The sequence below is a fragment of the Poecile atricapillus genome, unplaced genomic scaffold (genome assembly GCF_030490865.1).
Source record: "Poecile atricapillus isolate bPoeAtr1 unplaced genomic scaffold, bPoeAtr1.hap1 scaffold_395, whole genome shotgun sequence".
NCBI classification, from domain to species: domain Eukaryota; kingdom Metazoa; phylum Chordata; class Aves; order Passeriformes; family Paridae; genus Poecile; species Poecile atricapillus.
The window spans coordinates 10,281-24,816 of record NW_026709190.1 but is presented as its reverse complement, the minus strand read 5'-3'; the positions used below and the strand labels follow the sequence as shown (position 1 = coordinate 24,816).

General features: G+C 39.4%; 1 protein-coding gene across 1 annotated transcript; it reads left to right on the top strand.

The window, feature by feature from the left end:
* The first annotated feature begins 396 nt into the window (after positions 1–396).
* LOC131574549 (uridine diphosphate glucose pyrophosphatase NUDT14-like) lies at positions 397–13,296 on the top strand. Its single transcript, XM_058829025.1, has 2 exons — positions 397–630; positions 11,120–13,296. The coding sequence occupies exons 1-2, from the start codon at positions 401–403 to the stop codon at positions 11,358–11,360; spliced, it is 471 nt and encodes a 156-aa protein (XP_058685008.1). The 5' UTR covers positions 397–400; the 3' UTR covers positions 11,361–13,296.
* The last annotated feature ends 1,240 nt before the right edge of the window (positions 13,297–14,536 follow it).

The following is a 14,536-nucleotide window of genomic DNA, read 5'->3' as shown; positions in this document are numbered from 1 at the left end:
TAACTGCATAGTTTAAATTAAATCCCAATATCCGCATTGCCCAACAAATGGAAGCTGTATGGTACTTCTGGCACTTAGATTTCTTGATGAACTAGCTTTCTTTTCCAATTTTTATTTATTTCAAGGTGCACATGAATTCATTTCAGATGATGTAAGTACAAATAAGGGTTTAAAGAATAATTTCACGGACATGGCAAGAGAACCTTTGCTCTTTAAAATTCCAGTTTTGTGTGTCATTATTATAACAGATAACACAGCTGAATTCCTTGTTACTCTCATGGTTGTTAATTTCCAGGCAAAATTTGTCTACCACCCTCTTTTATATTTAATATGAAGAGACTAACATACTGCCCCTTGTTTCTTTTGCTTTTGTCGTTTGGGGTTTTTTTAAGCTGTTTACATGTGTGAAGTAGAAAGGCATCATCCCGAAGTCTTCCAGAATCAGAACAAGGAGAGCTTCCCTTCCCTGGAGAATCCCTTACCTGCTGTGGTTGGCGTGACCTATGAGCTCTGTGCTGGCATTGTGGACAAGCCAGGCCTTTCTTTAGAAGAAATTGCTTGTGAGGAAGTCTTGGAAGAGTGTGGCTATCGTGTTTCCACTGCAGACCTCAGGAGGATCACTTCTTACAGGTAAATAGCAGTGAGTTACAACACTTTGCATTTCGTTGTTTCACAGATTGCTGAAGTGGCCTGGTTGTTCCCTCTTGCCTTGTTTCAGCAGTGTGTTGGAGGAACGTGGGCATCTGAAGGTACAAGAAAGGTGTAATTTTTAGCAAGTGAGAGGAGTATTTACAGAAATGTTAGGAATTAGAAATATGTAATCAATATGATAATTATGGGATTGAATTCCCAGAAAGAGTCATACTATTGTGACTTATTCCAAAGACTATTAGAACAGAGAAAAGTTGCATTGGGCTCTTCAGAGCAGTTTGTAACAGCACTAGAAAACAGCCCATCTTTACTATACTGAGTGTTTTGCATCTCTGATTCTTATTATTCAGATTAATAATAGAAACTGCCCAGGATGCTCTGTGATTAACCTTTAACATGATTTTGCAGAAGCATGAGAACTTGTGGTATTAGATCTCTTCATAATATTTGGTCTGTAATTAAAGCTTCTTTAAATTGGGCAATAATGAATGTTATGTACAAAGATTTTTCTGATTTGACTGTGAAAATTATTACATTGTATTTTTGCAGGGTTTCAAATAGTTTTTGAGATAGTTTTTAACATGTTTGAAAACATTTATTAGGAGTAAAGGGAAAAATTAATATGTAAGTGGAAAAATACAAAATGTGAGTTGTTGGTAAAAAGAAACCATCAAGAGAAACTTTGCATACAGCTTTAATCCTATTATATCTCATTCCCAGCTTTTAGTATTGTTATCCAAAATCTATGTATGTTTGTATTTTACAGAGAAAGCAGCAGGTTTTTTACTTTCTTTATTTTACTTGACATCTCCATTGAACTAGGCACTGTCATTGGTTTTTAATTTGGGAATTGAATACAAATCCACAGCTGTCAATCCTGGCAAATGTTATTTCCTGCTGGATTAACAGGCAGTGCTTCTGTTGAGGGGAGGGGGTGAATCACAGGAGCTGTCTTTTACAACTCATTGAAACCAGATTAAGGGTTTGTTCTACTGAAAGAAAAAGTGTCTTCCAGATTTATGAGCAAGAGCTGTCTATAGAATTTCATAGGTTGGGTGACACTGACAGGCTGCTGCATGCAGATATATACATATGTATATGTATGTATGTATGTCCATACAAATGCAAAAGAGGAAAAGTAGAATACAATTCTGGTAGAAGGCTGTGGATTTAGTGTAGAAGTTTGACTCAATATTAATGGTTTATATCTGCCTAAACCTCTCTGTGTTTTGGTGTTGATAAATGTCTTTGTATGTTACAGGTGGTTGTTCATTCAGTTGCTTTTTAATTTTTTTGATTACACTGACTTTTGAAGAGTTTATACAATTGGGGTTTTCTTTGTTGAGACCCTTGCAAAGAGCTCATAATCCTCCATTGTCCATGTGGACACAGCTTTCTGCCCATGGAGATCCATGCTGAAGTAAGAAGGGCCTGTAAAATTTTTACATTTTTAAATTAATATGAAAGGTTGAAGCCTGAAAGATGATATTTTACAGTTTTTTTTGTTTGATGTCCCATGATCTATTGTTAGGATTTTATTTTAAATGTTTTGCTATTCCTATTAGGAGTGCCCTGTTTTCCTCCAGCCAAGGGTTGGCATATCTTTCTGATCCTTGACGATTTGATGCAAAGACAGGAAGTAATCAGTTCATTTATGGTCTCTTGTAAGACAGAGCATTTTTCTGTAATGCCTATACTACATATAAGAATTCCTGGGCTTTTTCCAAGTGTAGCAGGTTTTTCCAAGTGGTTTATGCTGCTGGTTCATGCTGAGACTGTCAATACAAAGCACAGGCATAAAGCATTGCATTAATGCATATGCATGCCATTACAATTATAATGCATCCTACACTTGTACTCTTAGCTCCCATCCCAGCAATCTGTGTAATAGTTGTTATGCATCATTTATTGATCCAGTGCCTCAGATCAGAGTTTTGGGGGGCTCTCTCTAGATGGCTCCTCCTCAAAGATCAGCCTCAGCTGGACTGGCAGCAGTTGTGATAAATGCTCGTCTGTGCTTTCTCTCAAACCTGATCATTCCATGGCCTCTCCTGGAGGGTTTTGGTATTCTGTCTCAAGTATCTTATCTGTCTCTACCACAAGCAACTTTTCCCGCATGTCTTGCCTAAGTTTCCCTTTGTTTACTTCAAGACTGACATTTACTACTCTGTCCCCAGTGGACATGAAGTATTTCTGCACCTTCCATCTATTTGTTAAAACATGTTCCCTTTATTTTATTTTTGCCTGTGCAAAACTATTTTAGTTGATTTAGTCTTTCTCTTCAGATCATGTTTTCTAGATATCTGATCATTCCTTCTGCTGTCCTCTGCCTTCTCTCCATCTGGTCTGCATATTTCTTAAGCATTTAGTGTCCAAAGTGAAGCACAGTACTTTAGTGGGGGCTTTCCTGGACAGAGTGGAAGCATTATCTCCCCTAATCTCACAGATCATTCTTTATACACTGAAGCTCGTTGTTTGCCTTTTTGGCAGAGGCATTACATTATTGATATAATTTATCTTCCACAATGCCTCTCCTACCTCAAAACTAGGAGCTGAACCTGATGATACTTGTGGGTCCCTTCCAAATCAGAATATTCCATGATTCTGCATTGTCATTCACCTCCTGTCTGCATTCTGTGCCATCACAGCTTTTGATCTTTGAAAGCAGGGAGTTGTATTCCTAATGACACCCCTTTCTGGAATCATGGTCATGAGAAGGAAATTGCATGCCTGGAATAAAAGCAGGAGTTGAGTTAGACCTGACAGAAGGGCGTGAAAAGCCAAAGACACATCAAATGTAAAGGGAGAAATGGTTTTGGCTAGGGAGGTCAACACAGTTGTATGCCTAATGGATTAAGAAAGATGGAGCATGGACAATCCATAGGGAGAAATTCGACTATGGAGAAAAATTGAAAATGAAAACCTTGAGTGGAAAAAGAGGAAGAAGAGATGAAGAAACAATGCAGAGAAAAATCATATGCTGAGAACTAAATGGACCTGGGGAAAGTACATTCACTGTGGTGAAGAATTCTCTGTAAGGAAATGAGGAAAGTACTTAGACTGTATTCAACTTTGCTCTGTTATCAAGCATTGGGAACTGTAGAGGTTGGAGGTAATCTGAAGATAGCAGGGATTTTCCTGAATTATTATCAGGGCCTGTAGCAGTGGTTTGGGGGGATTTTTTTTTTTTTTTTTTTTAGTGCTTCTCAGCTAACCTGGAAAGTGTGACCCCAGTACTGCCACAGGTTCTTCATACACATACAGGTAACCCACTAGGTCCCCTTATTAAGCTCTGTCAAAGCTCCAGTGACTTAATACTCAGCACATAGAAGTCAGAATTAAGCAGATCTCAGGCATTAATTACCTTGAATGATCCACAGAAGAGCTGTGGAGTCAATGAGGAATCAGGAAAGAAGCCAGGAGTTGGGGAATTTGCACCATTTGAGTAAGAGTCTTGAACAAATTGTTCCAGCAGCAGGAGGACAGTATGGTGTGGGTGAGTGAAGGAGGCTGGGTTGGGGGCAGATAATGAGAAACACAAACATATTTAGAGGAACTTGACTGGAGGAGGACAGAGGAATCACACTTCAAAAATCAGAAATATCTGTTCCTATTATAGAAAAATGCCAGACAGGAGGTGAACTGAAATGCAGATGGTTCATGTTGCTGTGTAGACAGAGGAGGAATCATTCTGAAAAGAATCTGTATTGTTTGCAGCCTGCGTGGTGAGTTTAGTATCATCGCTGCACAAATTTCTGCTTTTGTGCATGGTATTCAGTAACTTCATTTTGGTATTGCAGAAAGGTTGGTTTAAATTATGGCAGCAGCTAATTCACTTTTGGAGACTTTCAGGGAGTTTTGGTGGCTGCTGGTGTCTTGAGTTCTTGTCAGTTGTATGTTTGACACCAGTCAAAAATCACATAGGTGGTTGATGTCAAGGGTGTGAAGGAATTACCTGGTTCAATAATAAAATAACAAAATTAAGCTAATCTTGTGGTCATATAATTATAAACTGAGGATTAATGAAGGTTGAAGGTTGCAGTTAAATTTAATTTTTAAAAGCTCTAAAAGAAATCTGTGAGCTTCCCTTAATGTTTAGGGCTTTTTTTCACAAATGCAGAAGTTTGTAAGTGAACGTCATACCATGGATTTACTCATAAACCACATATAACAATTTTTCTATCTGTCATGGTATCCCAGCAGTTTTCTGATTGAACCCCATGTGCTGAAATTCAGCTGTGAGTCAGTTTCCTAGGTTGAAGTACTTCCAGCTATCTGCCTTGAGACTTGTTTCCTTACAAGACAGGGGCAGGGAAATAAGTTGTTGTAGTTTTTGTTGTCACTGATGTTATTGTTGCTATTGCAAAGTATTCTGGTTCTTGAAAATGTTGGTTGTCTCGAAGAATATTTATAAAATTAATTGGACTTCAATAACACCTCAGAACATCTGGGTAGAGTTGAATCAGAGCTTCTGGTTCAACTTCCTTTTCCCTTCATTACATGTTTATTTTGTCCCAGAGGCTGTGAAAAACTCTTGGCTCTGACCTGAATACAATAGGAGCTGTAGGTTCTCAGCCCCACTGCAAAGAAATCAGATGAATTAGTTTAAAGGACTGACTATATTAAAATAGGTGCTTACTTTAATCTTCCTACATTTGATTTTTTTCCCACAGTGTACAAGAAGAGCATTCAGAGAATTAATATTGGATGTTCCAATTACTGTGCCATGGCTTTTAGCCTCTGTGCAATGAGGCAAAAATGGTTTGTATTCACAGGTTTTTATGTAGAAGGAATAATAGCCCTGAAAATGTTGGAGTACATTATAATTAGAAAGATCACCTGCTAGTACACCTGTTGGGTGATGGCATAATGTAATATAATTTTATGTTAATTACTTCTATGCTTTTTTCCCTGCACCTGCCGCTTATAATGTCAGAATTGTACAAAGGTCCTAAGAAGTGACAATAGGAGCTGCATGTCACTGATCATCAGTTTACATGTTGCATGCCTAAATGGATTTTGATTTAAGCATAAGTAACAGAGATTTGTGTCACATTTGTTTGTAAACATGAGTTATGTATTCACTCTATAACCAAATTCTGCATCCAGATGGCTTATGGCTTATAAAAGAATATATTGCTTTCAGGAATTTGCACATTAACTATGTAAGATTAAAATAAAATTTAAAAAAAAAGATATATTTCTGTGTTCATAAGAATGTTGATTTTTTTATAGATTTTATATTTCTTTAATATTAACACATTACAAGAAATTTAGCTTTTAATTGCTGTCTATCAGAAATCTGATCTAAAGTAATAAGTCTCCACAAGGATAAGTCAATTTATTTGCTCCTCCTGTTGCAGCAGAGGAGTAGAGTATAAAATACTGTTTATATTCTTATACATTCTTTTTTCTTCAAATTAAAAATATAATATTTACAAACATGATAATTATGAATGAGATAATTAGTTGGCATAGGCAAGCACCCAGACATGAGAAAAAGGCAAAGCTAATCTGAAACAGAAGCTTTGAATTTTGCCCTGATTACCAGTGTAATGTGTGGACATGCACACGTGTGTACCTGCTCATTGTGAAGAAAAAACTCATTGACTGTTGGCAAACTCAATCTCACTTGTGGCTTCAGACACTACTAAACCTTTTTTTTAAGCCATAAGATACTGTTTCCATTTCTGATAAAAAATATATGTACTGTATCTTTATGCTCATGAGTTTAGAAGAAGTGAAAAGTCCCATTTTGTGAGCTGGATTTCTTGCTCTTCTGTATTTCCTCATGCATTTGATAAAAGGGAAGAGTTAAAACAAAGGCTTTTGGTAGCTGCTATTGCAGTGTTTCAAAGCCAGGTTGGAGTGACAATCTGCCTCCTGTGTTTGAGGAGGAAGTAGATGGAAATACTGTAATTACAGCCTCTGCCAGCCAGTCCCACCCCTGGGCAGGAGCTGAGAAGAGCTTCACAGTCATTCTGCAGAAGCTCCTTCTCTGCTGTGGCGTTGCCTAAAAGTGTGTTGCCCAGGGCTTTAAAAGCCATAGCATGATTTAATCTCACTCCTTGAGTGTTTTATTCAAAATGAAATACGGGAAGGCAGCACACAATCTTGTTTTGATGTGTTAAACATATAGAAGTTCCTATTTTGATGAAAACCATACGACTTTGGTATCCTTACTTTGACATGCTTACATTCCTAGACTTGCTGTTGTCAAAGGTAATGGAGGTTTCTAACTGTCTGAAGCAATGCAGAAAGATTAGTGCTAATAGAGTTTTGGGGTTTAAAATCTCTCTGTTGAAATTACAGGGCTTGTGAGCCTAAGTCCTAATGACTTGACAAGGAGTATTTGTCAGCCATGTAGCTGCTGTTAATTGGGACAACCATAAACTCCTTGAAGGAAACCGATCCTCATGATAAAAAGGCAAGGAAAACTGAGCTGTGTTTTGTGTAGACCATTTGCCTTTGTCCCACAGTTGCAAATAAGTCAAGCCCTGTGCAGACACATCAGAATACAGCCAGAACAGTCAGCTAGGTCAAGCCAGGCTTAGTAGGTCTGGGTCAGTGTGAGCCTTCATATGCCAGGTTTGGGCAGCACAGTGCTAAACCCTGGAGTGACACCAAAACCTGAAGTCTCAGCATGGACTGGTGCTGAGTTCAGACCTGCTCACCCTCCCCCCAGCCAAGCCTCTCTTGTCCCAGGAAGGCACCTTTAGCAGGAAGGTGGCTTTCCCAGGCTGAAACTCATCACTTGCAGTTCGGGTGTGCTGACCCCTGTGATTTCCACAGATGCAAAGCTAATGAACATAGCTGTAATCTGTTAATAGGTGACTCATTTCAGACCATGGCAAAAGTGTTTTATTTGTAATGGGAAATACTGGGATAAGGAAAAGCATATGTCACAGATGCAGGTTAGAAGAAGACAGTAGCGGAAAGAGGAGTATAAAGATGATTAAAGGCACATCAAAATTCCTTAAACAGCATACTCAGAAAGTGCAAGTAATTGTGCAAAAGTAGAGGAAATCCCTAGTGACAGGAAAACCTGATAGCACACTGCAAACATAGAATTTTCTGTAGCCTATTCACCAGTCAGACCTACCTTCTCCTTCTCTGCTCTCTTCCTCCTCTGCTCCAGTGCCCAAAATCACTGTAATGTATGTATGAAATATGAAATGTAAATGTTTTGCAAGGTTATATGGAAAAGCACTTTATTACTTCAATCAGAAAAGCTTCAAAGCAACAAACCTAACTTCTGATTTCTCTAAAAGCCAAAGGTACTAAGAGAGGCAAAATGTGAATAGAATTGATTTTGGTGCAATTTTCTAAGGACAAGCAGGATACATCAGCAGTCTGGAAATGTCGTGAAAGACAGCAGTAAGCAATACTGGAGAATATTTAATTTAGTAAAGGGCAGTCCATATGGATCTATGCAAAAATGATCAACTGGTAGCTGTGCAAGCCACAGCATTTAGAGAATGAAATACCAATTGGAAAAAGGTACAACATTTGCCTCCTTTAAGAACTAAAGTATATTTCTATATCTTTCAACTTCTTTCTGAAACCATTGAACTGGTTTTTTAGAATCAGAGATTAATGGAATATACTGAGTTGGAAGGGACCCAGAAGGATCACTGAGTACAACTCCTGACCCTGCACAGGACACCCCAAGGGTCACACCCTGTGCCTGAGAGCATTGTCCAAAGGCTTCTTGAGTTCTGTCAGGTTTGGGCCTGTGACCCCTGTCCTGGGGAGCTGTTCCAGTGCTCAAACACCCTCTGGGCAAAGAACTTTTTTTCTAATGTCCATCTAAACTTCTCCTGACAGCTTCATGCTGTTTCCCTGGGTCCTGTTGCTGGCCACAGGAGTGAAGAGATGACTGTCCCTCTGCTGCACCTTGTGAGGATGGATGTTGAAGACAGAATCCAGCATTTGCCCTTGTTAAACTCCATATGGTTGGTGATTGCCCATCTCTTAATTCGTTGAGGTCTCTCTGCAGGGCCTCTCCACCCTTGAAGGAGTCAACAACTCCTCCCAAATTAGTATCATCAAATTGGGAGGGACTGACAACTCCCTTGAGGGAGATCAGACAACAAATTAAAGCAGTGAATGTGTTTATAAATAACAACCTACAACAGTCTGCAAAGTCACCATCTAAATAGTGAAGGGATTCTAGGTAGGCTTAGAAATGTCAGTTTTGCTGGTTTGGTGAGGAAAGAGTAGAATAGAATATAATGAGTATTAATTATTTATAGCAGCATTCTATAATTTTCTTTCTAGCTCATTTGGAGGTTTTTATTACTTTGTATCTAATATCTTATGGCAAAGTTGCACCAGAGTCAGTTAGATAATCAAGTAAGAGAGAATGATCATGTGAGTATGTCCTCCTTTGAATATGTATTGTTACAAATTTTTGTTTGTTTCTGTGGTTAAATTATATGCCAGTAGATGTGAAGAAATACCATAACTTTGGGCATCATAACAAAGGAAAGACCTTGATGTCCAGGACTTTCATCTTTCTAAGTATATTAAGTGTAGTAGCTACTTTTGATATATTTAGTTCATAACAAGACAGTATCATATGAATAAGTACAAAGAAATTACACCATATGGAAATCACCCCCTGCTATTGAGCTGTGGTGGCAGAACCCGAGTCTTACAGTGTAGCACCTTGGAAATTGGTTTTCTTTACTTTATAGAGAAGATGTGTGGAAAGGGAATTATTTCCACAGCTGTAACTATTTCATAAGGAAATGGTCACAGGTGCTACAGAAGGAGATTATGCTGTAAATAATCAAGCCAGAATGTTCTTATAGAAGTACTTCTTATATAAATTTGCTGGTTTTGTATATAACCTTTATATAATATGAAGTGGACATGGAAATGCTCAGGTCAGGATCATTTTCATTCTCCAGGTGGGGCACCCTAGAGGAAGGTGTCAGGCTTGACAGGACATTAAATATATTGTACACAGTCCTGTGTTTTTTGTGGAACCTGTGGTGACCAGCAAACTGCATTCTTTGTCTTGCAGATTTTACAGTTGGTTAAAATGTGGATCAAAAACCCCAGTCCTAACACTGGAATAAAGTGATGAGCACAGAATGAAAGAGGTCCAATATCAACTTTCAGAGTTTCCAAAAATGCCAAAGATGGTTAAGTTTCTTTTCATAGATGTACAGGAATGATACTGAAGGGGTGACACATCTTGTCCAAAGTCACAGAATGCATCAGAAGCAATTTTAAGAAAAGAATTCACTGGTCCACTCCCTATTCAGTATTTTTAAAAAGTGTATATTATATTGATGTAAGAAACCAAATTCAATAGCCACAATTAGAAACCAACTTCAATAGTCACTATTAATTCCCCAAACAAAATAATTGCCAGTGTTCTCAGAAAACTGAGAGACAAATGATTAATTCCTGCTATGGGGTGTGATGTGTGCTGGATTAACTGAAAGATTTAGTTGACTAATGGTTGGGTAAATCTGGATATACACTCTAAGATCATAACACTGCTACAAATCTGAGAATCCTCTGTATGGGTAATAATATGGAAGCTAATTTTTCATCTTGCCCTAATGCCTCATTCATAGTTTCAGTGAACTTTGAATCCAGATTTAATGTGAAAAGTCGCTTGTAATCATGTGAAATGAAGAAATAGCGATTACAATGTGAATATTTTCTTGGAAGGACTAAATGAGTGGATTATGTACTTATCCCTCATTTAATAATACCTAAATTAAATAGTCCTAAGGAAATAGAGGATTAACAAATAAGAAGTATAATACACAGCAAGCGGTCTAGCTGAAGAAAGACTACATAATCTAAAATATCCTCAACTAAATCCACTGAAGCAAATTTAGCAGGGAGACTGAATTACTTTGGACATGTGCGTGCTTACAGTGGTCCATTTGGGTCAAGGCTAAAGTTCAGGAAGGATAGAGAGCGAGTCTCAGACTGCCTTTCCCTTCTTTACCTATCCAGTCCATGAGTGGAGGACTCCAGCTGTGAATGGACATAATCCTCTTAAGAGTAAAAAATCTAAATATTTGTGTAAAAACAAGCAAACAAATGTAGCACGACAGCACACAGATACATTGGGGAGCTTCTTCCTGTTGTTTGTGCATCTCTGTGAGTCATCCTGCAGTTCAGCTCTCCCTAAGGTCAGCTGAAAGGACTTCTGTTGACTTCAGTGTGTGTAGAACAACAGTTCACCAATATAAAATCTTTTTTCTTTTTTCATTTTCTCCCAAATTCACATTTTCCCCCAGAATATATTTGAAGATGGATCTATTTCATATGGCACTGCATTCAAAACTGTTGGTGTTTCTCTGTGAAAGTTGGAATTGATTTCTCAGTAATTCTGTCTCAATTTCTGTCTCACACTCTAAGGACCCAAGTTTCCATTCCTAGCTCCTTGCTGCTTTTCTTCTATGTAAAACAGAGTTTCCTCTCTGCTTTTTTCCAGGTCTGGAGTTGGTGTGACGGGTTCTAGGCAGACATTGTTTTATGCAGAAGTAAACGACCAGATGAGAAGCAGTGGAGGAGGTGGCCAGCCTGAAGAAGGAGAGCTGATTGAAGTTGTGGAAATACCTTTAGGAGAATCCATGAAGTTTGCTTATGATGAGACTTTCCCGAAGACAATGGGTGTCATCTTCGGCTTCATGTGGTTCCACAACAACATAGCACCTAAACTACCCAAAAAGTAAAGCACCATGATTTTAAGGAAAGCTTTTCTGCTGGTGCTGTGCATGCAGAAAGCTGAAAATCTGCCTGCCTCAATCAACTAAACTTCTCACAAGACAAATCTTTCTTTAAATAAATTTGGAAGTAAAATCCAAATTAAAATCTAAACAAAATTTCCATTATTAGTAAAATACTTACTGGCATCGCTGGGGCCAGGATTTGACTTGGAGAGACAAATGTGGATTTTTGTGCAAAGGTTATGTGTCCAGTTCTCCTTTTTCACAGCACTGTTTTGAAGAGCTGTCCAAGCTCTCAGTGCAGCTGCCTCAGGAGCCTCTCACCATGTCTGTGCATGGTTAATTGTATTCATTGTTGGTTTTGATATTTTTGATGAAGAAAGCAGCAAACCTTGATAGTCACAGGTACCTTAACAATGTTCCTGAGTTCAGCACAGCATTCAGGGAGCAGCTTTCTCTGCAGTGTGTGGCTCCTGTGCAGAGGAGACGTTTGCATTTCTGAACCTGCAAACCTTTATTTCATAAGCAAACAGGTCTGTAAATCCTTCTGCTAACGTGTCACTGTGACAATGGAGCAGCTGTAAGATTATGTGCTCCTGTTTGTTCCCATCACAATGCTGGGCAGCAGTGATGGTGATGGAGGGGTGAAGGATGGGGGCTTCTGCTGGAACACATGCTTCTTTGTTTGCTTTATGGGCAATACTTGATAAATTAGATCAAACTTTGTCCTCTAGAGCGGGACCAGAGAGGCCAAATTATTTTCATTTGACTATGAGGTAACTAACACAAGTGATTTCTCTGAGGTTTTCTGTGGTCTCAATTTCCTTGTCAGCCAAATGGGATGAATGGGACTTACCCCTCAGATAACACTTCTTGGAATCTAATGATGGGAAGTGCTTTATTGTGATTTTATCATGATTTGTGTAGTTTACATGGAAGCCTGTGCAACCCGCACAGATGTACTGAGGAACACAATTTGATTTAATAAAGTGGTCTAATTAGAACATATAGCACTTGTTCTATCAGTGTAGTTTGGATGTGAACTGTTTGTCATGTGAAACTGTTAAGAACATCAATGAAAGAGAATCAAGTCTGGCAATTTAATTATGCACTGGGTTATGTTATTCACTGACTTAATCAACATGCCTCCAGGAGTACTGAGGTGCTAAGTGTGTTTAGAAGAGGACTGAAAATATGCAAACTTAACAGCTGAAATAAATGCAGCAGAGGTGTCTGATGGGGTCCAGTGGCTGATTTTAAATCACTACATATCTCAATAGGTGTATAAATAAAAAAGTTTTTTTTAAAAAAAAACGCTTTTAGAATTGCTGCTTGCTGGTTCTCCTCCTGATAGGGAGGAAAGGTCCTTGGAAAGCCACTGAAGAAGGAACAGCCTCTCTCAGTGGAGTCAGACTTTTCATGAAAGTTAAGACACAGCTGTGTTGAGCTGGGCCTGGTCCATAGTGAGTCAAGGGGTGAGTTATTGTGAGAAGCAAATAAATTCTGTCTGTCTGATGTATTTGCATTGGAAGGTGTTTCAAGGTGGGGTTTCTGCTGCTCTGTCTAGCACAGTGTGTCCTGATAGCTGCTGAGGCCTTTATGAACTACTACAGTCCATAGAATAAATAATGCCTTTTATTCCAGGCTGTAGTTACCAAAGTTTCTATTTGATTCAGAATTACTGGTCACATAGCAGCTTGTTATCTGGTTAGTGTAAAACTAATAAATGTGTATGCATACATGTCAAAAGCCTTTTTTCTGTATAAAGTAGAAATTGGGAAAAATAAAATCTTTTTCCCCCTCCAAGGCACTGTGACTCTTAACAGACCAAACCTCTCCAGGGGCAGTGGCAGGCTGGCCAAATCTGACCCCAGCTCCTGCTGCTGGTCAGCAGGAGGCTGTTCCCCATAGCTCACCAGCATGGGGGGACTTGCAGGAGGTGTCTGCTGGGGCCATGCAGGGTGACACCAAGGAGCCACCACCACCAGAGCAGCAGCAGAGGCTTCCCAGGGGTGGGGTGAGAGCTGGAGGTCACAGCGTGGAAGAGGGGGACATGTGACAGCGTGGAGGAGGTGTGGGGAGGGAAGCCACAGGGGTGGCAGGGTGGCATCAGTGCTCTGCTTGCTCCCAGGTGACCTCACCAACAGAACCTAGAGGCTTCAGAGTGTTCTTAGGCAGTTGATTCTCATGGATAGAGGTGCTGGAGGGCAGTGGCATGAGCTGGGCATTCCCTCAGCGCTTCTCAGGCACCCAGACAAGAAGCGCTGTCCCCACCTCCCAGTCTGCTCCTCCCCAGGGGTCCACTGGGCACACACCTACAAACTCCTGGGGACTGCAGTGGCTCTGAAGCCTTTACACCCCAAGGGATGCTATACTCCATCCCTGTGCTCTGCCTCACCATCCCTACGATGTGCAATTCTCAAACACACAAAACAGTCACAGGATTATTTTCATTTTCTTCCACAGTTTGGGAATTTTCCACTGAAACAGCAATGTACTGAAAGCTGTGCATAAAGCAGCAGGGGATCTGGAGTTTGAATCTGCAATATTTAATATAAATGTGTCTTCAACCTCTTACTTTTTCCATGTTAATTTTGGTAGGAGATTTTATAAGCAATTATGAAGGTTTGAAAATGTGAAAATGTGGGACAAAGGGCTTGACCTTGTTGGGTTGGTTTTTTTTTCAACACAGTAGATGATTCATATTTATAAAAATAAAAACAGAACAATTCAGATGTTACTTCACTCATCAAGGCTCATTTCAAAGATCCTAATTAGAACAAATCCAATATGCATTGGCCAAGCCAGGCAGGGTGAAAGTTCTTCTAATGGAATCTCGCAGTCACATCTGAGTTTTAGATGCATCCTTTGGACATGCCACCACACATACATCCATGGAGGGTGGGCAGTGAGCATAAAGCAGGGTCCCCATTTGCTGCTAATGAATACTGGCTCCAGCCTGCAGAACTGAGCTGATCTCATCCCACCATCCCCATGAGATCAGCATCTTTTATTGGGTACAATTGATCAGTCCACATTTATAACACAAGTCTTAGAATCTCTGCTGTCTTTACGATGTGACTTTGAGATGTAGAAATAATCTAATGAACCTGAAGTTGTGACTCAGACGTCTAAGGAAGCCTGGAATGATAAAATCTTCAATGCAGTGTCGCTGTCGGGCT

What these genes read in the sequence shown, in the direction of transcription:
- LOC131574549 (XM_058829025.1), top strand. Translation starts at nt 401, where the DNA reads ATGTGTGAAGTAGAAAGGCATCATCCCGAAGTCTTCCAGAATCAGAAC. An exon ending in AGGAGGATCACTTCTTACAG is followed by an intron (nt 631 to 11,119) that starts GTAAATAGCAGT and finishes GCTTTTTTCCAG; the next exon opens with GTCTGGAGTTGGTGTGACGG.